This window comes from Spermophilus citellus (genome assembly GCF_964194105.1).
Source record: "Spermophilus citellus genome assembly, chromosome: 2".
In the NCBI taxonomy this organism is placed as follows: Eukaryota; Metazoa; Chordata; class Mammalia; order Rodentia; family Sciuridae; genus Spermophilus; species Spermophilus citellus.
In genome coordinates this window covers 220,858,348-220,883,978 of record NC_138183.1, presented here as the reverse complement: position 1 = coordinate 220,883,978, position 25,631 = coordinate 220,858,348, and the positions used below count along the sequence as shown (strand labels likewise).

At 31.8% G+C, this 25,631-nt stretch overlaps 1 protein-coding gene across 1 annotated transcript in view; it reads left to right on the top strand.

Moving 5' to 3' along the window:
• Nucleotides 1–25,631, top strand: part of KIF18A (kinesin family member 18A) — an 85,536-nt gene that overhangs the window by 30,949 nt on the left and 28,956 nt on the right. The window contains exons 10-14 of the mRNA XM_081261697.1: nt 1,299–1,461; nt 6,240–6,404; nt 15,450–15,485; nt 17,456–17,577; nt 20,543–20,778. Coding sequence (XP_081117823.1) covers nt 1,299–1,461; nt 6,240–6,404; nt 15,450–15,485; nt 17,456–17,577; nt 20,543–20,778 — 722 coding nt within the window. The remainder of the gene's footprint in view (nt 1–1,298; nt 1,462–6,239; nt 6,405–15,449; nt 15,486–17,455; nt 17,578–20,542; nt 20,779–25,631) is intronic.

Here is a 25,631-nt window from a genome sequence, read left to right as displayed (position 1 = left end):
TTAATTTTCTTCTTGAGTAAATAGTTGCAGAAAACTAAGAAATTACCATTGGTTATAATCTAAAGACAACTTATTTCATTTACTGGCATTAGTGTTGGTGTAATACAATACAGTAAAATCACAATGTTCATACATATTTCCTATGAAATATTTATCAGGTTGACAAAACTGCAGTAAAGTCAATGTATTGTGGCTTCTGTTCATTCCCGGTAGAGTTTCATTAAGAACTACTGACGTACATTGGCAGTATTTTTACCACAGATACTTACAAATTTATCTAAAATTCTGGTCAAAGGACATTTATTTTTAAATGCATGTACTTGATTTTACTTTGAAGTCTTCACAGTTAATTCTTTGAGATTTTTGCTGGTATGTGGTTGTTCATATTACAACCATATATCAGAACTGAACTATGAGTTGAAAGCAAAAATATATTTTTACAGGATTAAAATATTGTTGTAACCTCTGTTCTGCTGATACTGTAAAGGTGCAGAATTGCAGGTTCCCAAGAAATCTCATAGGAGTTAATTAGCTATAATTCTTTGGACTTTGGAGATCTGAATCAAACATCCCAGCTTTGATTCTTTAGATCCATAGATTCTAAATAGCTTTAGATCTATTGATTCTTCTGCTCTTTGAAAGAAACAAACTGTGTGGCTTTTCTAGATTCGCCACATTGTAAACTTGGATGTTTTGGGTCCTGGCAGTGTCAGTTGACTCTTAGCCAGGCTGTAGGGGGTACCTAACCTTATGGTGTGTTTTTCACTGTAACAAATTCCGAAGCTAAAATCTGGCTCTCTTGCTTTCCCTAGGGGGCCATGGAGGCACCATATGATTATGCCTCCTCCTGCTTATTTCTTCACAGTGAGCCAACACCAAAACAACACACAATGTTGTGTTGCTCATGGGGCCTTGAGAATTAGCATAGTACAGATTCAGGTTTTATCTTTTTCTTCCTAACATAACATATTTTATTTTGCTAAGTAGTCAGGTTATATTTAAACATAAGCATAGACAAAATACAGTATATTGCTAATACCGCAGGCCTTGCAGTTGCATATAATTTTTAATAACATAATTTTCCTTGGTAGACAGAGAGAAACCTAGCAGCAGAAATAAAGTTAAAACTCCTTTTAAAACATTTTGTAGTAGGAACATTCCTAGCCTGCGTGTTCTTTATCATTGAGTATAATTCTGTGAGTGGAATAGATTATTTTGTTCACTCATTTCTTTTAGTAAACTTTATATGACTTGTCAAAAAATTAATGAAAATTCTGTAATGTGTTTTATTTTGGTAGATATCAAGAAATTCTGAACTGCTTGTTTCAGAATCGAGAAGAAATCAGACAAGAATATCTTAAGTTGGAAATGTTACTTAAAGAAAATGAACTTAAGTCATTCTATCAACAACAGTGCCATAAGCAAATAGAAATGATGTGTTCTGAAGACAAAGTAGAAAAGGTATTGAACAATTTTATAATTAAATTTTAGACAATGTAAAAAATATGGGAACTTCTACTTCTAGAAATTTGATAGGCAGGATTACTTAATCACTCGTTTTCTATAAATACTTGGAAAAGCAGGAGAAAATACAGCAAACATTATTTTAAACCCATAAGAATACCAGAAAAGGGCTGGGGATATAGCTCAGTTGATAGAATCCTTTCCTTGCATGCACAAGGCCCTGGGTTCAATCCCCAGCACCACAAATATATATTCAGAAAAAAAATTAAATTCTTGGGTTTCTGAAGGCTTAAAATATTATAGTACACTGCTCTTTTCACATACATGTAGACCACTCCCACTGCCTGTCTTTGGCATGTACCAAATACTTAGGTAAAATACCCAAGAGAGATAGTGAGTTAGAAATTTGAGCTCCCACATAAAGCTGGGAACTTCAGAGATTCATATCCTTCGTGCTGGAATGAGAAGGGATGAGAGAGCAGAGGAAATCTTGCCAAAAAGCACAGGATAATAAGAGGTAAGGGAAAAAAATTTCATTTGAAGGCTATCATAGTATGCTTTCCCCAGTGATTGAGGCTTAAATTTTTTACAGCCCATGTATTTTGTTATAGAAAACCACTAAAGTTGACAAATTAATATAAAATGGGGAAAAAAAGTATACAACCAGTGATGCTTCTTGTAAACTTCACAGAAGTAATGTAAAATCAGCTTAAAGAAACCCTCAACTCTTACCACTAATGAACTTACAGTCCAAAAATATAAAATATGTGGTGACACAGTTCACCAAACACAGCATTCAGCAGACTTAGCAAATATGGCTGAAGCCCTCAAACTTCAGATACTAGAGAAATCTATCCGATACAAACCATGAAAATGAATAAAGTTGTATTATAACAGAGATACAGACTACACAATACACCCAAAATGGGGATAGTGAGAGATTTCCACAAATAATTAATATTATCCTTATAATTAACAGGAAATGAAGGGACAGTTAAGTCATTTTGTCAATGGTTGCAGGAGCTTATAGGTAGCTCAGCTATGATTTAAACTCTAGCAAGCTGATTCTACAGCCTGTGCTTTTATTCTTGTCCCTATGCTCTTATTCTTGTCCCTCTGCTTTTTTGGCATGTTAGATGTAGCAGAAGAGAGAATTAAGAACATGAAAATAGATCTGAAAGAATGCTATCATTGTGAATGAAAAGATTGGATATATGAACAAGATGTTCTTATATGAAGTACTGACTTGGTATAATATGCAGATTATAATTGTAGGACAATATGTATAAAAGAACATATACTCAATATGTCTTGCCAGTACTACTTCCTTCCCATAGCAAATTTCGCTAATTAATTGCCATAATCTTTCTGAATTTGAAAGTAGCCAAACTAACAACTATGAATAGACTAGAATTGGTACATGATATCATGCACATCTGCCATAGTGGAAAATAGTGACAAGAGATTGGGAAGATAGGATAATAGGACAGATTGTGAAAACTTTGGTTGTTGAGAATTGAGAGTCTATTTTTGTATCCAAAAGACAGTCTTTGAAGGTAGTCTGGGTACCATTGTTAAAATGTAGAAACAGAGTGCCATTTTTAAATCATTTGAATAAACTACTTAGTGCCATTAATAAGTTTGGTCTGTTTAATCCCAAACTAATTTAGATTGTTGATATTTTAAAGTAGTGAAGTAGGTTTGACTTGTTTCTTCAGTTTTGGGGTTTTTTTTGTGTGTGTGTATGTGTGTGTTTTGTTTGTTTCATTTTAAGTTATTGGTTGTAGTTAAGCCATTGAGAAACATAGGTAGGCATCTAGAGGCAGAATTGTTTTGTTTTTATGCAGAAGTCAAACTTAGTCTTAATAAACTGCTTACCAAGGCAAGGAATTTTATATATTTTGGACCCTCTCCAAAAAGAAGTTTTGATAATAAAGTACTGAAAAGAATCTCATAACATTGATTTGGCTTTAAGTAATTCTATAGTATGGACTCTGAAATTAATATTAAAGTTCCTGAGTAGTTTTATGGCCACAAAAAGATAATTTGTAAAATTAGTTTTGATGAAGAAATGTGAGTTTGCTACATTAGCAGATCTTTTATACTGTGCAACAGTAACACCTAAAATTTTAGAATTATGTGTTTGTTCTCTCATGACTTTTGTAGTGTTCTGGAAATTATGTTAAATAATGTCAAATCCTTAATGGAAAACACTTTTCTGTTAATGTCACGGTCTGATATGCATAATTTACAGTGTATTCCCAAATACTTGGCACTTCTGAACAATGATTCATTGGAGGGACCCCCAATGGAAAACATTCCCATCAAGAATCATCATAAAGATTACATTTGATAGACATTAGAAGTAAAGTCAAAAACATACTTTTTGGGTTTTTGATTAGGATCTTTCTGGTATTAAATATCGCTGCCTTCAGACCCACAAATCATTTCTTGTTCTGGCTTCTAAGAGTTAGAGTGAAATAAAGATAATTTAATTTAGCTGCCTTCCTTCAGGCAGGTACAATACTTTTATCCTCATTTTTCAGATGAGATGACTGAAGACCCACTGAGATTAACTTGCCTGAGTTTTCACGCCTGCTAAGTAGCAGAAGTCAAGACATCAAATCTCCCATTTTCTGTTAAGCAGTGTCGTTAAACTTAAAATTTCAGGATCCCATTCTGACTTTAAAAATTACTTAAGATTTCAAAGCTTTCTCATTTAGTTGGATTCTATCAACCACTATTGCTACTAGAAATCAAAATTGAGGGGCTGGGAATGTAAGCTCAGTGGTATAGTATCTGCCTAACAAATGTGAAGCCCCATACTACAAGAACAAGAAATCAAGACAGATTTACAAAAATATATTTATTATTCGCTTAAAAACAGTTGGTCCATTGCATGATAATATTCATAACTACTTTGTGAATTATGGCTGTATAAATTATGTTTTCCTTAAACAAAAATTGGTAATGAGAAGAGTAGCAGTGTTTTAAGTTTTTTGCAGATCTCTTTATGTCTTGCTTTTTGTATCAGCTGTATTCACATATCTGCTTCTTTATTATGTTGTGATATAACACATCATTTAGTCTCTGGAAAACTACTATACAGTATATGTAAGTAAGAATTAAAAGAACCAATAAGGTCTTCATGTTTTTATGAAAATAGTTTTGACCTAGTGAATCCTCTCAAAGGATCTCAGGGATCTTTAAAGGTTGAAGGGATCTTTGTCAGTCTGTACCACCCTTGAAAAACATTTGCATTATAGTATTCTATCCTACTTCTCTTCCTAAGTTTTGTTTTATTTTATCTTTGGGGAGTTTTATTTTATTTTATCTTTTTCAACCACTTAGATTTGTTTTTTGTTTGTTTGTTTAAGCAATTTGTTCTGTCAATGTCTTAACTAGAGTGTTTGGAATGTGATAAGGTAACCAGACAAATCACAATAGTGAAGAACATTCATTAGAATGACAGTGCCTGTTAACCATTTCTCCATGATCGTTATATTCTATCCTAAAGTGACCCTATATTTCCCTTGAAGGAGAGGTCCAATAAAATATATGGATATCTAGGATTTGTCTAGGGTTATCACATTTGCCTGACCCCAATCCTTTATAAGCTCCTATCTTCCATTCAGATGAAGGTAATCTTGTTTTTTGTTTTATCTTATATGCCCTCAACTGTGAATTATATATCATTTATAAAATTTAATTAGAAAGAGGAATTTATCACCTAAAGAGAGTAGAGTCTTTGACAAATTTCAAATCTAGTTTCTGTGCTTTTTCTTTTTAATTCCTTTGACACCATCTGTAAGTGTTTGTTGTAATACATGGGGATTTATTGTTTCAGGCATACCCATTATATCTGGTAATTATTTAGTTCAATACCTATCAATAAATAGCCCAGAGAGGTCAAGCTATTCTGTCACACAGTTCCATTGATAGAGTATGACATAACCTTAAGACCAGTTTTGATCTCAATTCATGACCATGTAAACACCAAAATTAGCCACAATGTCTATAATGGAATGTGAGCCAGTATCCAGACAAAATCAGATATTGATAAGTACGTTGTTATCTTTTCAATCATTTGTATCAGCCAGCTTAAGGCATTTTAGTCAAAACCAGAGCAATAGAACCCCATTTCTTCACGTTTTTTTTTATGTAAATTTTTTTAATTTATATTTGACAGCAGAATGCATTACAACAATCCTTATTATGTATATAGAGCACAATTTTTCATATCTCTAGTTATGTACATAGTATATTCACACCAATTCGTGTCTTCATACATGTACTTTGGATAGCAATGATCATCACATTTCACCATCATTAATTACCCCATGCTCCCTCCCTTCCCCTCTAACCCCTCTTCCCTATCTAGTCTTCACATTTTTTAAATTGGAGAAAAGAGCACAATATGCATCTGCTTTGATTTTGAATAAGGAAATTATGGAATTTATCTGACCTGGTATAAACTTTATAAATGCCATTACTGAAAGGAATGCAGTGTAGCACACACACTAGAAAGTTATAGTCTTTGATTTGGCCATTGTATTTCTTAAAACCATAAACTACCAACATGTAATTTTATAAAAATGACTCATAACTCAATTTCCTGTTTTCCTGCAAGTAGCAGTATTGTGAGATTTCAAGGGGACAAATAAACTTTAAATACAAAAAGCATAGCTTACTTTAATAAACTATAACAACTACTTTGCTAATATGGAATCAGCTATCATAAAAATAGGTGGACTCTTTAAATGCATTTGTTTCAGGCCACTTGTAAACGAGATCATAGACTTGCTATGATGAAAACCCGTCGCTGCTACCTGGAGAAAAAGAAGGAGGAAGAATTGAAGAGATTTGATGAAAATACTAATTGGCTTCATCGTGTGGAAAATGAAATGAGAGTCTTAGGTCAGAATGGCCATATTCCAAAGGTACAGATGTGTTTATACATTCAGATTTAATATTTGTAAAAACTGAGCTTTTAAAATTTATCTTCCTTGTAGAGTAAAATTATCTTTCATACAAGAATAAATACCTACTAGATTTCCCTTCTCTGTACTCTCAGAAGACTAGAGTTACTTTTAAATGTTGTTATTCTTAAGCATTTGCATCCTTTTATGAGGTATCTCTTAAGTTAGTAATTCTATTACAAACCATAAGCATTCATCATGTAGGTAATTTACATTTGCTTTAAATCTAGATATTTTGTATGAAAACAGTTTTAAATGTGATTAGTATTAATTGTGTTACAGTTTACAGTGATTTCTGTGTCTAGCTGAGGATATTCTTTATTAGAATGGCAAAGGTTATGTTTGTAAAGTGTACTCAAGGCTAATGGCTGTTCTGCTACAATGCTACAAGTAATCTGACTTTAGTGAGTTTACTAATTTGGGCTGTTTTGCTCCCTTAACAGTAAATCTTCTAGGTAGGCAGCTATTTCATGATTGTCATTTCATGATTGTAATATTACTGTTTCATCTCTAGTTTCAATTTTACACCTAGACCATAGAAGAGGAAAGAAATGAGGGAAGGATTTCTACACTGAGAGAGCAAAGACTTTTCCAGAAATTCCTAAAGGACTATCCATTGGCTAGAATTGTGTCACAAGGCTATTTCTAAATATAAAGAAGTCTGGAAAGGTGACTTTTTAGTTTGTTGTGTTTTTTTTTTTTTTTCTCTCCCTAAAATTGGTGTTCTCTTCATGAGAAAGAAAGAAAAAGTAAATATGGTATAAGCACCTACCAGCAATTGCCACCAAGTAACTAGTTTTGAACCAGGTACCTAATACTTTAAAAGAATATTTTCAGTGTTTTGTTTTGTTTTTTAAAGGAAAAGTATCATAAAGTCTCTCCTTTGATGATACTTTTTCTGAAATTCTATACTTTATTTCAGCTAATTGTTATTAGGCTGTAAAAATCTTCAAATTTCTGGAAGAGAAAACAGGCCTGAAAATAGAGATGAACTAAAATATTCAGTAACAAATGCTAGAGACCTTTAATATTCAAATGTATTAATTTTTTTATAATTTAAAGATATTAGCCAATGCATCATGAGTAGATGAATAGATTTTCCTGATAGCAATGAGTATAAATGCTTTATAATCACTACTAGTAGACAAAAAAAAAAAAGTGGAAGCAAATGACTTTAACCTTAAAACGTAAACATGACTGTGAAGAGGAAACTAGCAAGAATGGTCAATGACAATAGTTCAGAATAATGAAAGGATCAGGAAGGAACAGATACTTGTTTCTTAAGAAGAAAAACAGATAAATAGAGTAATTTTTTAGTGGAGAGATTTATTGAGGATCAGCCAACAGCTCAGTTTACTTCTTAGTCATTATAGAAGACTTGAAAATATCTTGTTAGTAGCCTACCAATTAGTTGTAATATTTTATAATACCATAACAGTTTATAAAGTACTTTTAAATATTCCCCTCAAAAAGAATGTAGATATTGTAGAGAGAATAGGCTTTATACTTAAGAGTATTTAATAATTCTAGTATGTGATAATTCCCTTGGATGCAAATTATAAACGTGAATTGTCTGACTTTTAACAAATTATTTATTGATTTCTTAATTTTATATCTGTAAATAAATTTAAGGCATTAGGAGCTTAAGTGAAATTCTGTATTCAAAGGCCTAATAGCATTTAATAATACTTAATGAATAATAGTTTAATAGTCTAAGTAACAATTATATAGAAATCAATAGCCAAAGCAAGATACGCACAGAAAAAACGCAACAAAGTTAGTTGTATCATGTAACATATTTTCAGTGTTTTCTCCCGAACAGTCATTCTGAACTTTTTGGAAATCTTAGATGCCTTTGAGAATCTGAACCAAGTTATGTAGGTCCTATGTCCATATGGGATATTGGGGAGGTCATATGTATACAATTTTACATGTATTTTTAGTCATTGAAGTTTTGTGAAGCCATGCTAAAAAAAAGACAGTGATTCATCTTAGAACTGAGATTGTATAAGCTTAGAAAAGTTAACTTGTGAAATTTTATGCTAGATCTGAATCATCTGAAACTATAGAGAATCATCTTAGAAAGCAACAATCTCTATCATACTACCTGTAAAAGTACTGAAACTACTCTGGATATAAGAAAACAGCTGGCAAGAAAGAATAATATGGTAGACAAAAGAGAAATGGCTTTTCTCATATCTCAGTGACACAGTATTCAAGAGCAGTAATACTGCTTCTCTGTAAGGTCATTGCTATATTTGGTTCCCCTAACCTGTGAGGTACTAGAAACCTTCAGAGACACTGTAAATTCATAGGGTAGAAACTCTGCTGCTTCAAATCCATTAAGACAGATGGGTAAACACATGAACAATATAAAAAAGCAAGCAAACAAACTACCCCAAATAACCCAGAATGCCTCAACAAAACAGCCCATTGATACCAGAGTGGAGGAAGTGTCAGAGAAGGAATTTAGAAAGTTCATAGTTAAACTGAACTATGAGTTTAAAAGATGATGAAAGGAGTAAAATCAGAAAAGAAAAAAAAAACAAGAATTGAAAATCACTTCAACAAAGGTAGAAAGATCCTAAAGAAAACTCAAACAGAAATTCTCAAAATGAAGGAATCAGTGAACCAAATTAAAAATTTAGTGTAAACATTCACTAATAGATTAGACCACTTGGAATATCACAATTTTAGGCGTCAAAGACAGAGTATATAATTTTGAAAATAATGTTGATGTTGGAGAAAAAATGTTAAGAGACCATGAATAGAATTATTAAGAAATATGGATAGCATTTGAAGGCCAAATCTAAGATTCATAGGGCTAGATAAAGGCTCTGAAGTACAAACTAAAGGAACACACAATATTTTCAATGAAACAATATCAGAAAATTTTCCAAACCTTGAGAATGAAATAGAAAATCAAATACAGGAGGCTTACAGGGCCCCAATATACAAAATTACAACACACCCACATCAAGCCCCATTATTGTTGTGAAAATGCCTGACACAAAAGGATAGAATTTTGAAATCTGGAGAAAAACAACTGGTTGTATTTAGAGGAAAATCAATCCAGATCTTAGCCAATTTCTTAACCCAGACCTTCAAACCTAGGACATCTTGGGATAATATATACCTAGCTCTGAAAGAAAATGGATGTCAGCCAAGAATACTATACCCAGTATAATTAAGCTTCAAAATTGAAAATGAAATAAACACCTTCCACAATAAACAAAAAAGTTAAAAGAATTCACATATAAAAATATTGCAGGGGCTGGGGATGTGGCTCAAGCAGTAGCGTGCCCGCCTGGCATGCGTGCGGCCCGGGTTCGATCCTCAGCAACACATACAAAGATGTTGTGTCTGCCGAGAACTAAAAAATAAATATTAAAAAATTCTCTCTCTCTCCTCTCTCACTCTCTCTTTAAAGTAAAAAAAAAAGAAAAGAAAAATTAAAAAATATTGCAGTACAAAATATAGTCAAAAAATATGAATGAAGAGGAAATAGAAATTAAAAATGAAAGCCAACAAAAGAAGTAACTATAATAGTCTAGCAAAGGAAAATCTAATTGAACTTAAAAAGCTAGAAATAAATCCAAATAACAGGAAATAAAAATCATCTCTCAATAATAACACTGAATGTTAATAGACTAAACTCATCAATCAAAAGATATAGACTGGCAGATTGGGTTAAAAAATAAGACCCGACAGTATGCCATCTCCAAGACACTCACCTCATAGGCAAAGACATCCACAGTCTGAAGGTGAGAGTATGGGAAAAAAATATCACTCACATGGATCTCACGAACAAGCAGGGGTTTCTACTCAAATAGATCACAGCGCAATAATACTGGGTGACTTTAACACATTTCTCGTCACTGAATAGATCTTACAAACAAAAACTAGAGCAACTATAGAACTAAAATACAATAATTAACAGGCATATAGAATATTTCATCTGTCAATTACAGAATGCAATTTTTTCAGCAGCAAACACAACATTTTCTGATGGAACTACTTTATAGGCCACAAAGCAACTCCTAGCAAATACAAAAATAAAAAATTAGAGATAATACCCTGCTTTCTATAAGATTATGATTAAATGAAATTACATCTATGATAAGATAAAAAATAGAAACTATTCTGACACCTGGAGACTAAATAATTCACTATTGAATGATGAATGGATAGCAGAAGAAATCAAGGGTTGAATCAAAAACTACTCAGAAGCAAATTAGAATAGAGATACAACATGTCAAAATCTCTGAAACACTGTGAACATGATTCTAAGAGGAAATTTTATAACAGTAAACTAATTCATTAAAAGAATAGAAACATACCAAAAATAATCTAACATAACATCTCAAAGCCCTGGAAAAAGAAGAACAAACCAACACCAAAATCAACAGAACACAAGAAATAATTAAAATCAGCCAAAAATCACTGAAATTGAAACCAAAAAAAAAGAAAACTTCAACAAATCAATGAAACAAAAAAGGTGGTTCTTGGAAAAAATAAATAAAATTGCTAAACCCTAAGACAAGCTAACCAAAAGAGATGAAAGCCTCAAATTGTTGAAATCTGTGATGAAAAAGAAAATATCACCAGAGATAGAGATACTCCTGAAATACAGAGGATAATCAAACTTTTGAAAATTGATACTCCAGTAAGCTAGAAAATCTTGAAGACATCGACAAATTCCTAGAAACACATGACTAACTCAAATTGAATCAGGATATTGAAAATATAAACAGAACAATTTCATGTAAGGAAATTGAAAGAACCATCTACTAACAGAAAAGCCTAGGACCGGATAGATTCTCAGCAGAGTTCTACCAGACATTCAAAGAAGAACTAACATAAATCCTCCTAAAATTATTCCATGAAATAAAAAAGATGGAAGCTCTTCTAAACACATTCTGTGAAGTTTGTGTCATCCTGAAACCAAAATCAGACAAGGCACATCAAGAAAAGAAAACTTCAGACCGATACCCCTGATGAACATAGATGCAAATAATTTTAATAAAATACTGGCAAATTGTATATAAAGACATATTAAACAGATAGTGCACAATGATCAAATAGGTTTTATATGCAAGGTTGGTTCAACATATGGAAATCAGTAACTATAATTCATCACATGAATAGACTTAATTATCACATAATTCTTGTTTCAATAGATGCAGGAAAAGCACTTGACAAAATATAGCATCCATTCATGTTTAAACACCAGAAAAACTAGGGATAGTAGGAACATATCTCAACATTGTAAAAGTTATATAGGCTAAACCCAAGGCCAAGATCATTCTAAACAGAGGAAAACTGAAAGCATTCCCTCTAAACATGAACAACACAGGTATGCCCATTTTCACCACTTCTATTCAACATATTCCTTAAAACTATAACCACAATAATAAGCCAAAAAAAAAAAAATTAAAGGGACACGAATAGGAAATGAAGAGTTCAGACTATCTGTGTTTGCCAAGTACTTTATTGTGTATTTAGAAGACCCCAAAAAATCTAGAATTCATAAATGAATTCAGCAAAGTTTCAGGATATAAAATTAACACCCATAAATTAATTGCATTTCTGTACACCAATGATGAATCAGCTAAAAGAAATTAAGAAAACTGTCCCATTTACAATAGCCTCCAAAAATAAATAAGTAAAATACTTGGGAATCAATCTAACAAATGAAGTGAGAAGTGAAAGACCTCTGCAATGAAAACAACAGAACACTAAAGAAAGGAATTGAAGATCTCAGAAGATGAAAAGACCTCCCATAGGCCGAAGTAATATTGTCAATATGGCCATACTACCAAAAGCACTATACGGATTCAGTGCAATTCCCATCAAAATTCCAATGATGATCTCCTTAGAAATAGAAAAGGCAGTCATGAAATTCATCTGGAAAAATAATATACCCAGTATAGTCAAAGCAGTCCTTAGGGAGGAAACCTTAGTAGTTAGCCTCACAATACCAGACCTTAAATTAAACTACAGAGCTATAGTAACAAAAACAGCATGGTATTGGCACAAAAACACACATGAAGACCAAAGGAACAGAATAGAAGACTCAAGAGACAAACCCACAAAAATACAGTTACCTCATACTAGACAAAGATGCCAAATACATAATTGGAGAAAAGATAGCCTCTATAACAAATGGTGCTGGGAAAACTAGAAATCCATATGTAGCAAAATGAAATTGAACCCCTATCACTCACCCTGCACAAACTCAAATCAAAATATATCAAAGACCTACAAATTAGACCAAAAACCCTGCACCCACTAGAAGAAAATGTAGACCCAACTTTCCATCATGTCAGCTTAAGAACTAACTTCCTCAATAAGACTCACAAAATACAAGAAGTAAAATCAAGAATCAATAAATGGGATGGTATCAAACTAAAAAGTTTCTTCACAGCAAAGGAAATAGTCATGAATGTAAGCAGAGAGAAAATCTTTGCCAGCTGCACCTCAGAGCATTATATTCTAGGATAAAGAACTCAAAAAACTGAACACACACACACACACACACAAAGCCCAATTAATAAATGGGCAAATGAAGCAAACAGAACCTTCTCAGAAGAAATACAAAAGGTCAACAAATATATGAAAAATGTTCAACATTAGTTGAATTAGAGATGCAAATTAAAATTATACTGAGAACCATGTATAACCAGAGGAATGAGAAGTTATGCTCCATTTGTGATCTGTATATCAAAATACATTCTACTGTAAAATTAATTAATTTTAAAACATTTTTAAACTGAGATTTCATCTCACTCCAGTCAGAATAGCAATTATCAAGAATATAAATAACAATAAATGGTGGCAAGGATGTGGCAAAAAAGGTATACTCAAACATTGCTGGTAGTACTACAAATTGATGCAGTCACTCTGGAAAGCAGTATGGAGATTTCTTAGAAAACTTGGAATGGAACCACCATTTGACCCTTCTGTCCCACCTTTTGGTATATATCCAAAGGATTTAAAATCAGCATCCTACACAGAGTAGCCACATCAATGTTTATATAGCAGCTCAATTCACAACACCTAGTTTATGAAACCAACCTAGGTGTCCTTCAACAAATAAATGGGTAAAGAATATGTGGTAAATAAACCAAACTGATTATTACTCATGTATAAAGAAGAATGCCTTTATGAATTTTGTCAGTAAATGGATGGAATTGGAGACGATAGTATCATGCTAGGTGAAATAAGCCAGCTCCAAAAAGCCAAAGGTCAAATGTTTTCAGTAGCATATGGAAGCTAACTCGAAATAAGGGGGAGAGTGGAAGAATAGGTATTCGATATTCGGTAGATTAGAGGAAGGGAACATCCATAAGAATGGAATCCTAACTAGAATAAGATATAATCTGTCTTTGTATAATTATATCAAAATGAATTGTACTCTCATGTATAACTAAAAAGAACCAATAAAAAATTGAGTTATAAACCTGATATATATAATAAAATTTAATTTAAAAAAAAAACAGCTGACAACTTTGTCTCAAAATAAGAAATAAAAAGAGCTGGAGATGTAATTCAGTGGTAGATTGCCTATGGGTTCAATTCCCAAAACTTGGGGGAAAAATATTTTAAAATAACACTGTTCAAATAAGTTTTTCTCGTTCAATGAACATGAACAAATTCTCTAAAATACATAGCAGTTATTGAATGTTAACTGTATTTTAGTTTGTTCTCATTATTTATTTCATTTATTTATTTGCTTCAGTAAGACTGAAGTAGTATTCTCAAGATGACTTTTTTTAAAATATGTTTTTATTAAAGTTAAACCTTAACCGTATTTACAAATAACTACTGAAAGTTTTTAGTTTTATTACTGTTCTTGTGCCTATAATGTTCTATTAGGTTATTTATCCTTGCTAGTGGACAAAAGCTTTCATGAATGGTCTAAAAATTTTTCTGTGTGTAATAATATAACATAAAATTTACCATTTTAATAGTTTTATATGTACACTTCAAAGACATTAAGTGTATTCATTTAAAAATCTAATGTATTATAATTTTTAAATGATGTCCACTTTTCAAGAGCATGACTTCATTTAATTTGTTTGTATTACAATTTAGTATGTTTTTGCATAAAATCAACATTATAATTTATAGCCCAATCACAACTATAGAAGTACTGAAGAACTTGTTTAGTATTCTAGATGCAGGAAAGTCAGTTGTAAAAATTCACTAGCTTGCTTATTCTATCCAGTATTTATTATAATCTGACAATTTATAATATGGCATATTATTTTTATTATTATTTACTTCTGCTATCTTGTCTACTTATAAAGTTAACACTGCTTAGATTATTGTCAGCAAACTTATTTTTTCTATATATTTAAATCTAATTTTTCTAAGTCTGTCTTCTAGAATTATCTTAAACAGAACTTGAACTTTTTTTTAAATATTTTTTTAGTTATTGATGGACTGTTTTTTTTCTTTAAATTATTCATTTATATGTGGTGCTGAGAATTAAACCCAGTGCCTCACACACGCTGGACAAGCACTCTACCACTGAGCTAAGCTACAGTCCCAACCCCAGAACTTGAATTTTACACTTGAATGTGAATGTAGAATTGATTTTTAAATGCATGTTTTCTCTGAATTTTATTATAAATAACTTTTAAAGAGATAAAACTGTTTCCATTCCCAACCCTACCTTAATTTTTTTTCTGTAGTTGTTTTCACATATGAAATAATTATCTAATTATAAGCTATTATTTCCTATGTAAGTAAGCTGATACATTATAAATTTGTGAATGGACTTATCCAGGGTCATACAACTCTGGACAAACCCTAATATTTTCAGTCTTCAAGTTGATGCTATTTTCTCATACTCTCCTGCACTATCTACTTTTTCTTTCTTAATAAATTTTTAATTTGTTTTAATTAGTTATACATGACAGTAGAATGCATTTATGCATTTTGATATATCATACATAAATGGGGGTTAATTTCTCATTTTTCTGATTGTACATGTTGTAGAATGACATTGGTCATGAAGTCATATATGTACATAAGGTAATAATCTCTGTTTCATACTACTATCCTTGCTAACCCTCTATCCCCTCCCGGCCCTTCATTCCCCTCTACCTAATCTAAAGTAACTCTATCCTTCCCTAGTGCCCTCCTCTTGTTGTGAATTAGCATCTGCATATCAGAGAAAACATTCAACCTTTGGTTTTGCTATCTACTTTTTAACAACTTCTGTCTATCTCTCACTGACACTACCCTAATTCAGACTCCCATCCCCACTATTGGACTGCTGCTTTTGATCTTTCTTCTTCTAGTCATGTTCTGATGTAATGCCTTCTCTCCCCTATAACCAAAGTAAAATTTTCAAAGTGAACCCTTATCATATTGCTGTTCAGTGCCTTCTGTCTAGAATAAACTCTTCATTATAATATGTTAAGCTTCTCATGGTCTAGCACCTAATTCTTTTCAAATTTTATGTCACCTCTCATTATACTCTTTGCTTCCGTCATTACCATCCTACTTATAATTCTCAGAATAGGCTGTGCTCGTCCAATCAGATTCAGGAACTAGTGTGTTAAGTCAAGAACAGACACCAGTTGTAAGCTGTTTTCCAAAGATGCCGGACTAGCCAAGAATTATTATTAAGAAACGTGATTAAAAGAAAAAAGATAAAAGGAATATCAGTAAACACATTTATATGATTATAATCATACAATTTTATAACTGGAAAAAAATAAAGAGGTCATATGACTTAGTTCTTTAATTTTAGTCAATAAACTAATCTTCCTGAAGGCTGTATGTATCTGGCTTAAGTTAGTATTTGTTTCAAGACTAAGTCCATTCCTAAAACTTCCATGACTCATAAGCCACTGCTTTAATCATATCATCCTGGTTCCATAAAAATAATTTTTTAAACACATGCTATAATTGTTGAAGTGTTAAAATGAGTTGTGTAAATAAGTTTATTCTTTTATTATCTCAGATAAATATAATGGTATTGTTTCTCTGTCACAGTCCCACTAACATAGAAAATATTTTTTAACAAATGAATAAACAACTAAGCTTTTTATAGAATTAATGGTCAACTATAAATTGCAAAGCAGAAGTTAAAAGCCAAATGGATTATGGGAATTTCCTAGGAGGAAGTTTTCAGGCATAGCTCTCCTTCTTATGGGATTAATGGCTCACTTATTCAAAATGTCCAAAAACTAGTCACTCTTTTTTATTGTACTCACTGAAATTTCCCAATTAAAGATGCTGAGAATGTTATTGTATTATCATCATTCATACTTCAGTGTGATCATTTAGCTGGTATTTTCTATATTTGAGGTTTAGAGAGTTGGAGGAAAGAAGAGTAATTTTAGGTGACCATATTGAAGGACACCTGACACTAGATAGATGAACCTTAAGAAAATGGGAGCATTCAAAAGACTGTTGTAATTGTGTGTATGGTGAAGCTTATAACAAGTGGGTGTGGGGAACAAATTTTTAGTGTCTGAAAGTCCAGATACTATATCCTGGGTCTGTATGTCTTAATTCTGACATAGTCTCATTCCTAGGTTTAAATTTTATATTGTAGGCAGAGAAACTATAAATTGAATAAATAAATGAAATCTTTACTGAACTATGACTGTATTAAAGTCATAGTTCAGTAAAGATCTTTAAATGCAATTTTCACAGAGAATCTCCTTAAGGAAATGATATTTGTGCAAAAACTGGTCATATTAATGTATTTTCACAGCATTGTAAACTAGTTGATAGACCAAAAAGCTATGCATCATCAGAATTCCTAACATTCAGTTTCTGAGGAAACTTGAAATGTTATCCTACTGATAAGTTATTGATTACCTATACCAGAAATCTTATTTTCCAATTGTTTCTAAACATATGTCTGTATGTGAATATATACAAATAAAATTAAAACTTCTGATATCAGTATAAAATAAGTTTTGTTAAAATTCACTTGATTTAATTTCTTAAAAGAATCTAAAATATATTTTGCATGTTTTTCCTAGGAACTCAATAAAGATCTTTATTGTCACCATTTACACCTCCAGAACAAAGATTTGAAAGCACAAATTAGACATATGACAGATCTAGCTTGCCTTCAAGAACAGCAGCACAGGCGGACTGAGGCGTAAGTATATGGATTCATCTGTTCTACAGATTTTACTGTTGTACACTTAAAGAACCCAAAGCACAGAAGTTCAGTTTTCTACTGCGAGAAAGTTGAGTTTTATCTAGTATAAGGTACCTTATTTTTTAAGTGTCTTTCAGCATCAGAAAGTAAGCAATAAGAAAACAGAACATTAAAAAATGTCATTTTTTCTTAGTCACTTATTTTTTTATAGTGCCTTATAGTTTTCAAAGCATTTTTCTTTGAGATTTATTTTTACTTAATATATGCAATGTAATAAAAATTCCAAAAATACTCAACTGCTAAAGCAATTGCTAGTAACACCAATTGAATTTTTAAGTAGACAATTGTTAATTATTCATTATTTCAGAATGATTTTTTTGTTGTTAAAAGTTGTGAAATATCAGGTGTCCCAATTTGTACATGGTACTCTTTTATTTGATGCTTTTTGTGATATTTGTGCTAGCTCAAATAGCTCAATAGTAACATCTTAGTCATTTAGTTTATGAGATATAATCTAAAAAAAAATGGCTTTTTTTTTTTTTTTTTGCACCTTAGATAAGCCATTCAGTTCCTTCAGCAGCACTTTGCTCTGTGAAAATGAGAAATTTATTTCTCTAAGGGTCTTCTGCCATTCTAAAAATCATCTTGTATTCAACTAGTGTTCTTGAATGACTTGTGATTAATTATCTGCATTTTTTATTTAGAAGAAGAAGTCATATTAGATGGCTACTTTTAAAAAAGAAATTAAAACTTCCGGGAGTATTCTTCTATGACAGGAAGCTGAAGCTAATCTCCCCATACTTTCTCTATCTGTACCTAGAGCAGATGTGAAATATTCATTTGCTAGCACTCAGACCACCTGCAAGAGTTAAAGTCATCAAAGAGACTTTAATTTAACCATATTATATTTGCTAGGTCAAACACATAGATTAATATTTTTAAGATTTATTTTAAAATCCAGGGGTGCGGGGAGTTTCTAACTTATTAAAGAACTGGTGAGCCAGAGCATCACATAAAATTTGGCATAGTAGAAAGATATGAGTTATGGAATCAGTCTTGATTCTTGCTTATATTAGCAATAAAGTCTTCCAGAAATTATGTAACTTTGCAAAGCTTAGGTTACTTTTCTTATATATGAAAATAGATTATAATACAAATCCGAGCCTGTCATGAGTCCCAAGATCACTTCCAAGTTCATTGATTTACTAGGACTCGATTTTCCCCATATAGTTGTTCTCAAAACTATCAGTTATTATAACAAAAGGATACAAAGTAAAATGAGCACAAGGAAAAAGTGTATGGGGCTAAGTTTTGAGAAGACAGGGCACAAGGTTTTAAGAATCTTATTCCAGTAGACTGACAGGATGTGCTTAATTCTTCCAGCAAGAAGTTGTGACAAGACACGTATGAAATATCTACTTTGGATGCTCTTTAGAGATTCCATGTCTTGGGTTTTTATTGCAAGCTGATCTCGTAGGCACCCTCTGCCTAGCATATACCAAAATTTGACTTTTCAAAAGGAAAGTAGGCATTAAACATAAAGCTAGTGAGCCACTCATCATATCAGTTCTAGAAATAATGGGAAAAATCTAACAAGAGGCCAGCTAAGCATCAACCTTAGAAGCAAGCATTTCTTAGCAATCTCAGACCTAGTATGTTAACTGCATAGTACAGTTCTAAGAACTGTAAGGATATATAGATATACTCTGCTGTAGCCTCTCTTCAATTCTTAGGGCCTTAGTCTCTCTGGTACTTGTTCATTTCATATCTCATTCACGTTACTATGCAATTAGACCTGTAATGGTATGTCTATACTGAACATGAACAGGTGACACATTTTGGGTTTGGGATTGGGTTATCATGGAACCAATTATCCATGGATACAAAGGAACTATACCTCATTTGGTACTCAAATAATTATTTTATTTACTTTTTGATTAGTAATTTTCCCCTATAAACTGTCTATCAACATTATCAGGAAACTGGTTCTGAATCCCTTGTGATATCAAAATCCTCAATGCTTAATTTCCTCATATAAGCTCATATAAAATGGCATAGTATTTGTATATAACCTACATATCCTTCCATATACTTTAAATCATCTCTCGATTACTTATAATACCTCCTGCTATATAAATAGTTGTTATACTGCATTGTATAAGAAATAATAAGAGAAAAAAAAAAGGTCTGTGCCTCTCCAGTATAGATACAGCCCTTGCACATCTAACTTCACAGTACATGAATGAGATGTGAAGTAAGCAATGCTCAAACAAGTACTGGAGAGAGGATCTGTGAAATGGTGAGAGGCTACACCAGAATACACCATGCATCCTTTTCATTTTACAGATTCAACAGAGTGCATGGTATGGGAAAAATTCAAGTTTCACATTTTTGGAACTTTTTGAAATTTTTATTGTTTGTTTTGTTTTGAATCAGAGCCAAGAATTCAATGCCTTAAACATTCCTCATATCCAACAGGCTTTTCTAGAACTCTTCTTCTTGAAACCTCCCTGAATCTCATTCTGAAAGCCATCGCTTTTAGTTATTTCATTTTATGTTACATGTGGTTTGTAAATTACATTGTTTTATAAAAAGCTTTTATCTACAATTTACATACTCATTTAGTCTTCAGAACAGTCTATAATAATAATGACTGTCTGGTTGCCCTTCACTTCATAGAGGAGAAACTTCAGTTTGTGCTTTATCCCAGATTATACAGAAGTGTATGAAAACTGAGAAAAGAACCTAATTCTTTCTCATAATTTCCATCTGATACTCTTTCTACTCTATAAATGATGTGTTAAGTATATGTTCAGTTATTTGATTGAAGTAACATTGTAAAAGAAAAGAAACAAGAAATTATCTTAATAATATACTAATATTTTTGGTGTTATATATAAAAGAACGGTAGTGTTATTTAAACTTTATTTATCTCTCCTTTTTTGTCACCTTCTCTACATAGAGTATTGAATGCTTTACTTCCAACCCTAAGAAAACAGTACTACACATTGAAAGAAGCTGGCCTTTCAAATGCTGCTTTTGAATCTGAGTTCACAGAAATTGAACATTTAGTAGAAAGGAAAAAAGTAGTGGTTTGGGCTGATCAAACTATTGAACATCCAAACCAAAATGATCTTCCAGGGATTTCTGCTTTTATGACCTTTCCACAACTTGGACCAATTCAATCTATTCCTTGTTGTAAGTATGGCTTTTGTTTTATTAAGTAAATACTAGCATTATTCCTTAAGAGATTTTTTATAGGGCTGGGAATGTGGCTCAGGAGGTAGCGCGCTCACCTGGCATGCGTGCGGCCCGGGTTCGATCCTCAGCACCACATACCAACAAAGATGTTGTGTCCGCCGAGAACTAAAAAATAAAATATTAAAAATTCTCTCTCTCTCTCTCTCTCTCTCTTCTCTCACTCTCTCTTTATAAAAAAAAAAGAGATTTTTTATATCTTCAATCTACAGAAGGGTTAATTTTTAGTAGACTGTTATTTTGTGAGAATAAACAAGGAAATTAGTTCAAAGTAATATTAATTAACAACTATCTTCCTAAGATCTAAGAGCAAGTGTGCAATGTTGTTCTAAATAGCTGTAGCTATAAAATCCATCTTACCTATTTTTGATTGAATAATTTTATTTCCCATCTTTATTTAAAATTAAATAATAAAGATTAGCATTAATGAAACTGTGTTTTATAATATCTAATAATCAGTGTTCTTGAGATCAACAAACAATGTAGAATTTGCTGTTTTCCTATTGGCATATCAGTTGTAAAACTAACACACAATTTTGGTTTTAAAAAAATTGAGCAAGTGTAGAATATAACATGAGAAGTAGAATGTCCTTTTCTATTCTTCCCAGAGCCCCAATCTTATGTTCTTTGAGATAATTAATATTAACAGTTTAGTTATCTTTGCTCTGCTTGTTTATATATGCGAGAGGGAGAGAATACTACCTATAGCTTTTTTATTATGAATATTTTTGAGAATCTAGAGAATAGACAGTCGTACCATAAATTACTTAACCAGTGTTCTAGTGAACAGTACAACAGAGAATAGACCTGCTTATTCCCATCTGTGCATGTGTAGCATATTCCTAGAAGCTGACTTACTGGGTTAAAAGAGAAAATATATCCTGTATCAAACCGGTGTCCAAAAAATATTTTCCTGTACAGATTGAGCATCCCTAACCTGAATACCTAAAATTCTAAAATGCTTCTGAATCTAAAACTTTTTAGCACTAATGTGATACTCATAAAGTTTTGAATTTTGGATCATATCTTCATATTAGAGGTGCTCAACTTCATTAAATTCTATTCAAATAATCCAAAAGAAAATCTGAAACAATTCTTGTCCCAAGCATTTTGGATAAGGGATATTACACTTTGTACTTAGTACGTATGAGAGTACCTGCTCATCCTCACCTAATAACAATCCTAATGCTAACATACATTCTTTTAAAATTTGTAACTCTCAGATTACTAGTGGGATTATATCATCTTCTGTATAATATACTTTATTCATTTGGGGGGGGTTTATAATTTTGTTCATTTGATGCTACTTTTTTTATTTAGTGTAGTTCACTAGTGTTTTAAGTATACTGGATTTTTAAGATGTGTTCTCAAATCTTTCTATATTATCCATTATAGAGAGTTTTTCTGGGGATCTGGTAAAACGAAACCTATTGTCACCCATTTTCAGTATTGCAAAGATTTTCTGCTATCTACTCTAGCTTCAGCAAAGTTTTCCTCAGGGGAAAGCTAGCTGCAGTTTCAGAAATTACCCTCCTAAGCCTCCAATTTCCTGCTGATATCTATGTTTCTTCACAGTCTTGTTAGCAACCCAGTGCCTTCAAATGTTCTTTTTATATTTTCTCCAGAGTTTTTAGTTACCTTCAGAAGAAATGTTAGCACATCTTGGTACAATTAGCTACATCTTTATTAACAGCTGCAGTTCCCTATATTATGTTTTTACATTAAGGTGATAGGGAAGTTAGGCACATTTTCTGAAAAAATAAAAATAATATATACATATACATACACACATCATCTTTTTCTTTTAATAAGCATTATTGTAATTAGACCTGACCTAGTTGAGAACTTTGGAAAGCAAAATTTAAGATTTTTTTCAGATTCTCTTATATTTTGGGGGCCTGATTCTTTTGTTATGTATTCAAGATGTTGGAAAAGGAAACAGGGTTTTAACACAGAGAAATATTGGCCACCTGCTAGTTTATAGTCATTATTCCTTATTTAAAAGTCCATATTTCATATACCATATAATTGCGCAGACTATACTTGTCAAAAATAAAACAAAACACTTATTTGATTTAATTCTATTTCATAATATTTTCAAAAGGAAAGACTATTTGAAGTCATGTTACATTTTATAAATATGTGTTATCTTTGGGGAACATAAGAGGGTTTAGTTTGGTTTTTATGTTTAGTTCTTGTTTTGTTACTTTACTGTTTTCTCCAAATGACTTCATAGATTAACTATGTGCTTCATATGTTTTATTCATTTCATAAATTATGCATTATGAATAGAGTCAAAGAGAATAACAGGAAATATGCATATGAAACCACTTATAAACATTTTATTTTTCTTAGCCTTAGAATATTGAAATAAATTCATTTAAAAAGCACAAATATGTTTGCATTTCTAGAGAAATCAAAAAAATCCAGATAACATCCATTACTAAAATTATATTATAAATGGTAGTCTTAACAAATTTTAAAAGTAAAATTGAAAAGGTTTAACTTAATATGCATCAAACATGTATATTTATCTTAAACTTATACCTGTGCCATTAATCTTTCCCTTTATATATACTCTCATGAACAGATATTAAGTGGTTTTATCACAACATTTCAAAAATACTAAATGCAGTGAGATTTCATTTTTTTCCCCAAATGCCTTAAGTATGCTTAAAAACTTTTACTAGATTAGCTACAATATTTTGTACAGTACAAACTCATACACACACGTGCTTTTTAGTCTGGTGACATTAACCAGAATTATTTTAGCCTCTATTATTGGGCATTTAGGTTGTTTGGTAAATTTTTATTATTATGAATAATATTTTGGTGAAAGAATGTGTACATTGTGTACATTTATCTTGGTGCTTATGTCTGATTATCTCTATGATAAATTCCTAGAAGTGGAAATTTTGACTTAACATACATGTATATTTTTTCAGCTTGAAATATACATTTCTAAGATATTAGTAACTTCTCTCTGCTATATGATTACCAGTTTTAATTCCCATAAACAATATATAAGACAGAATTTTCTCCTTTCAGCGTCACAGGCTTTTGATGTTAAAATGTGGCAGTTTTTAGTTTTAGAAAACCAAATAATTACAAACACATATATGCACAAAGATTTCAGTATTGAGCCTCATTGAGAAATTCCCAGCTCATGTCTAGCCTTGAGAACCCCATCTGATTTCTTCCGCCTCAGGTCCTCCACTGGATTACTTTGATGTAACTTTCAGACACTCATTTCTTCCATTTACATCAAGTGTTTCTAAAAGAAAGTATAATGCCAATATTTTCTTCACTCCTAATAATGTCAAATATCTAATTGGTGTTAAAATTTCCCTGTTGTCACTGCAAGTGATTTGTTTCTACACTTTGTTCAAATTAGGATCCAAACAATGGCCATACTTTGTATATATTAAGTCTTTTTAAATCTGATTTTCTCACTGTTTTGTCTTTGCTAATTACTTGTTGTTTGTCAGTTTAAGTCATTATTACTGTCATTTCCATTTCTATCTAGTTTTATTTCTTCCCATCATTTGAACTTTTTTCTGGTATTTTTTTTTTTTGATGGTTTCTTGTTCACAGAAACTTAAGTAGAATTATATTTATTCATTTACTTAACAATATTGCACTTCTATTGTGTTCTAGGTACTTATTTCTTGTTCACAGAAACTTAAGTAGAATTATATTTATTCATTTACTTAACAATATTGCACTCCTATTGTGTTCTAGGTACTTATTTGATGCTAAGGAATACATTCTGTAAAACTCTTCCCTGGTGGAGCTTATTTTCTAATGGAAAAAGCCAGTAAATGAGTCCATTAAGCAATCTTAGAAAGTTGTACATGCAATGTGAAAAGAAGTAAGAGAATTTAAGAGTGGGAGCTGGGAGTTTGCTTTTTTTAATTAGCTTATTTTAGTTATACATAATATTAATATTGGTTTTGACATATTATACAAGCATGAAATATAATTTGCTCCAATTCAGTCCCTAGGACTAGCTTTTTCCTCCCCTCCTCTTTCTCCCTTTCCCTTTTCTTCTTCTTTAGTGATCTTTCCTCTATTTATATATATATATATTTTTTTTTAATTAGTGCATTATAGATATACATAAAGGTGAAATTCACTGTGTTTTGTACACACACACACAGGAAAGTTTGGTCGGATTCATTCCATTGTTCCTTCCTCTTCCTCCCCCTTAATCATCCCCTTCTTTCTACTCCACTGATCTTTATTCTATTTTCATGGAATTCCCTTGTGCTTTTTTCTCTTATTTTGGTCACGTTTTTGAGTTTGCTCTTTTAAATAGCATGGTCAGGTAGATCTTACTCACAAAACCTGAAGTAGTTCAGAGAGTTATCCATGTAAATATCTAAGGAGAAGCCTTAGAAGAAGTAAGCAGTGCAAAATCTCTAATACTTTAAGAATATCAAGGAGGATATAACTGCTACAAAGGAAAAGAGAAGGGAAGTAGATAATGAATGATAAGATCAAACTGATAAAGGGAAGGAAGGGAAATCACATAGAGCCTTGCAGTTTATTGTAAGGAACTAGTATTTTACTTGGAATGAAACAGAGCTATAGCATGATCTCAGCAGAAATTTAGTATGTAGTTCAACCACATTTTAAAAGGTTCCTCTCACTGCTGTCTTGTTAATATATTGTAGTCTGATAAGGGTTGAAACATTAGGTGGCTACTGCAATAATGCAAATGAAGATGGAGATAGCTTAGACAAGTTTTGTAGTAGTGGAGATAATAAGAAGTAGGCAGATTCTAATATATT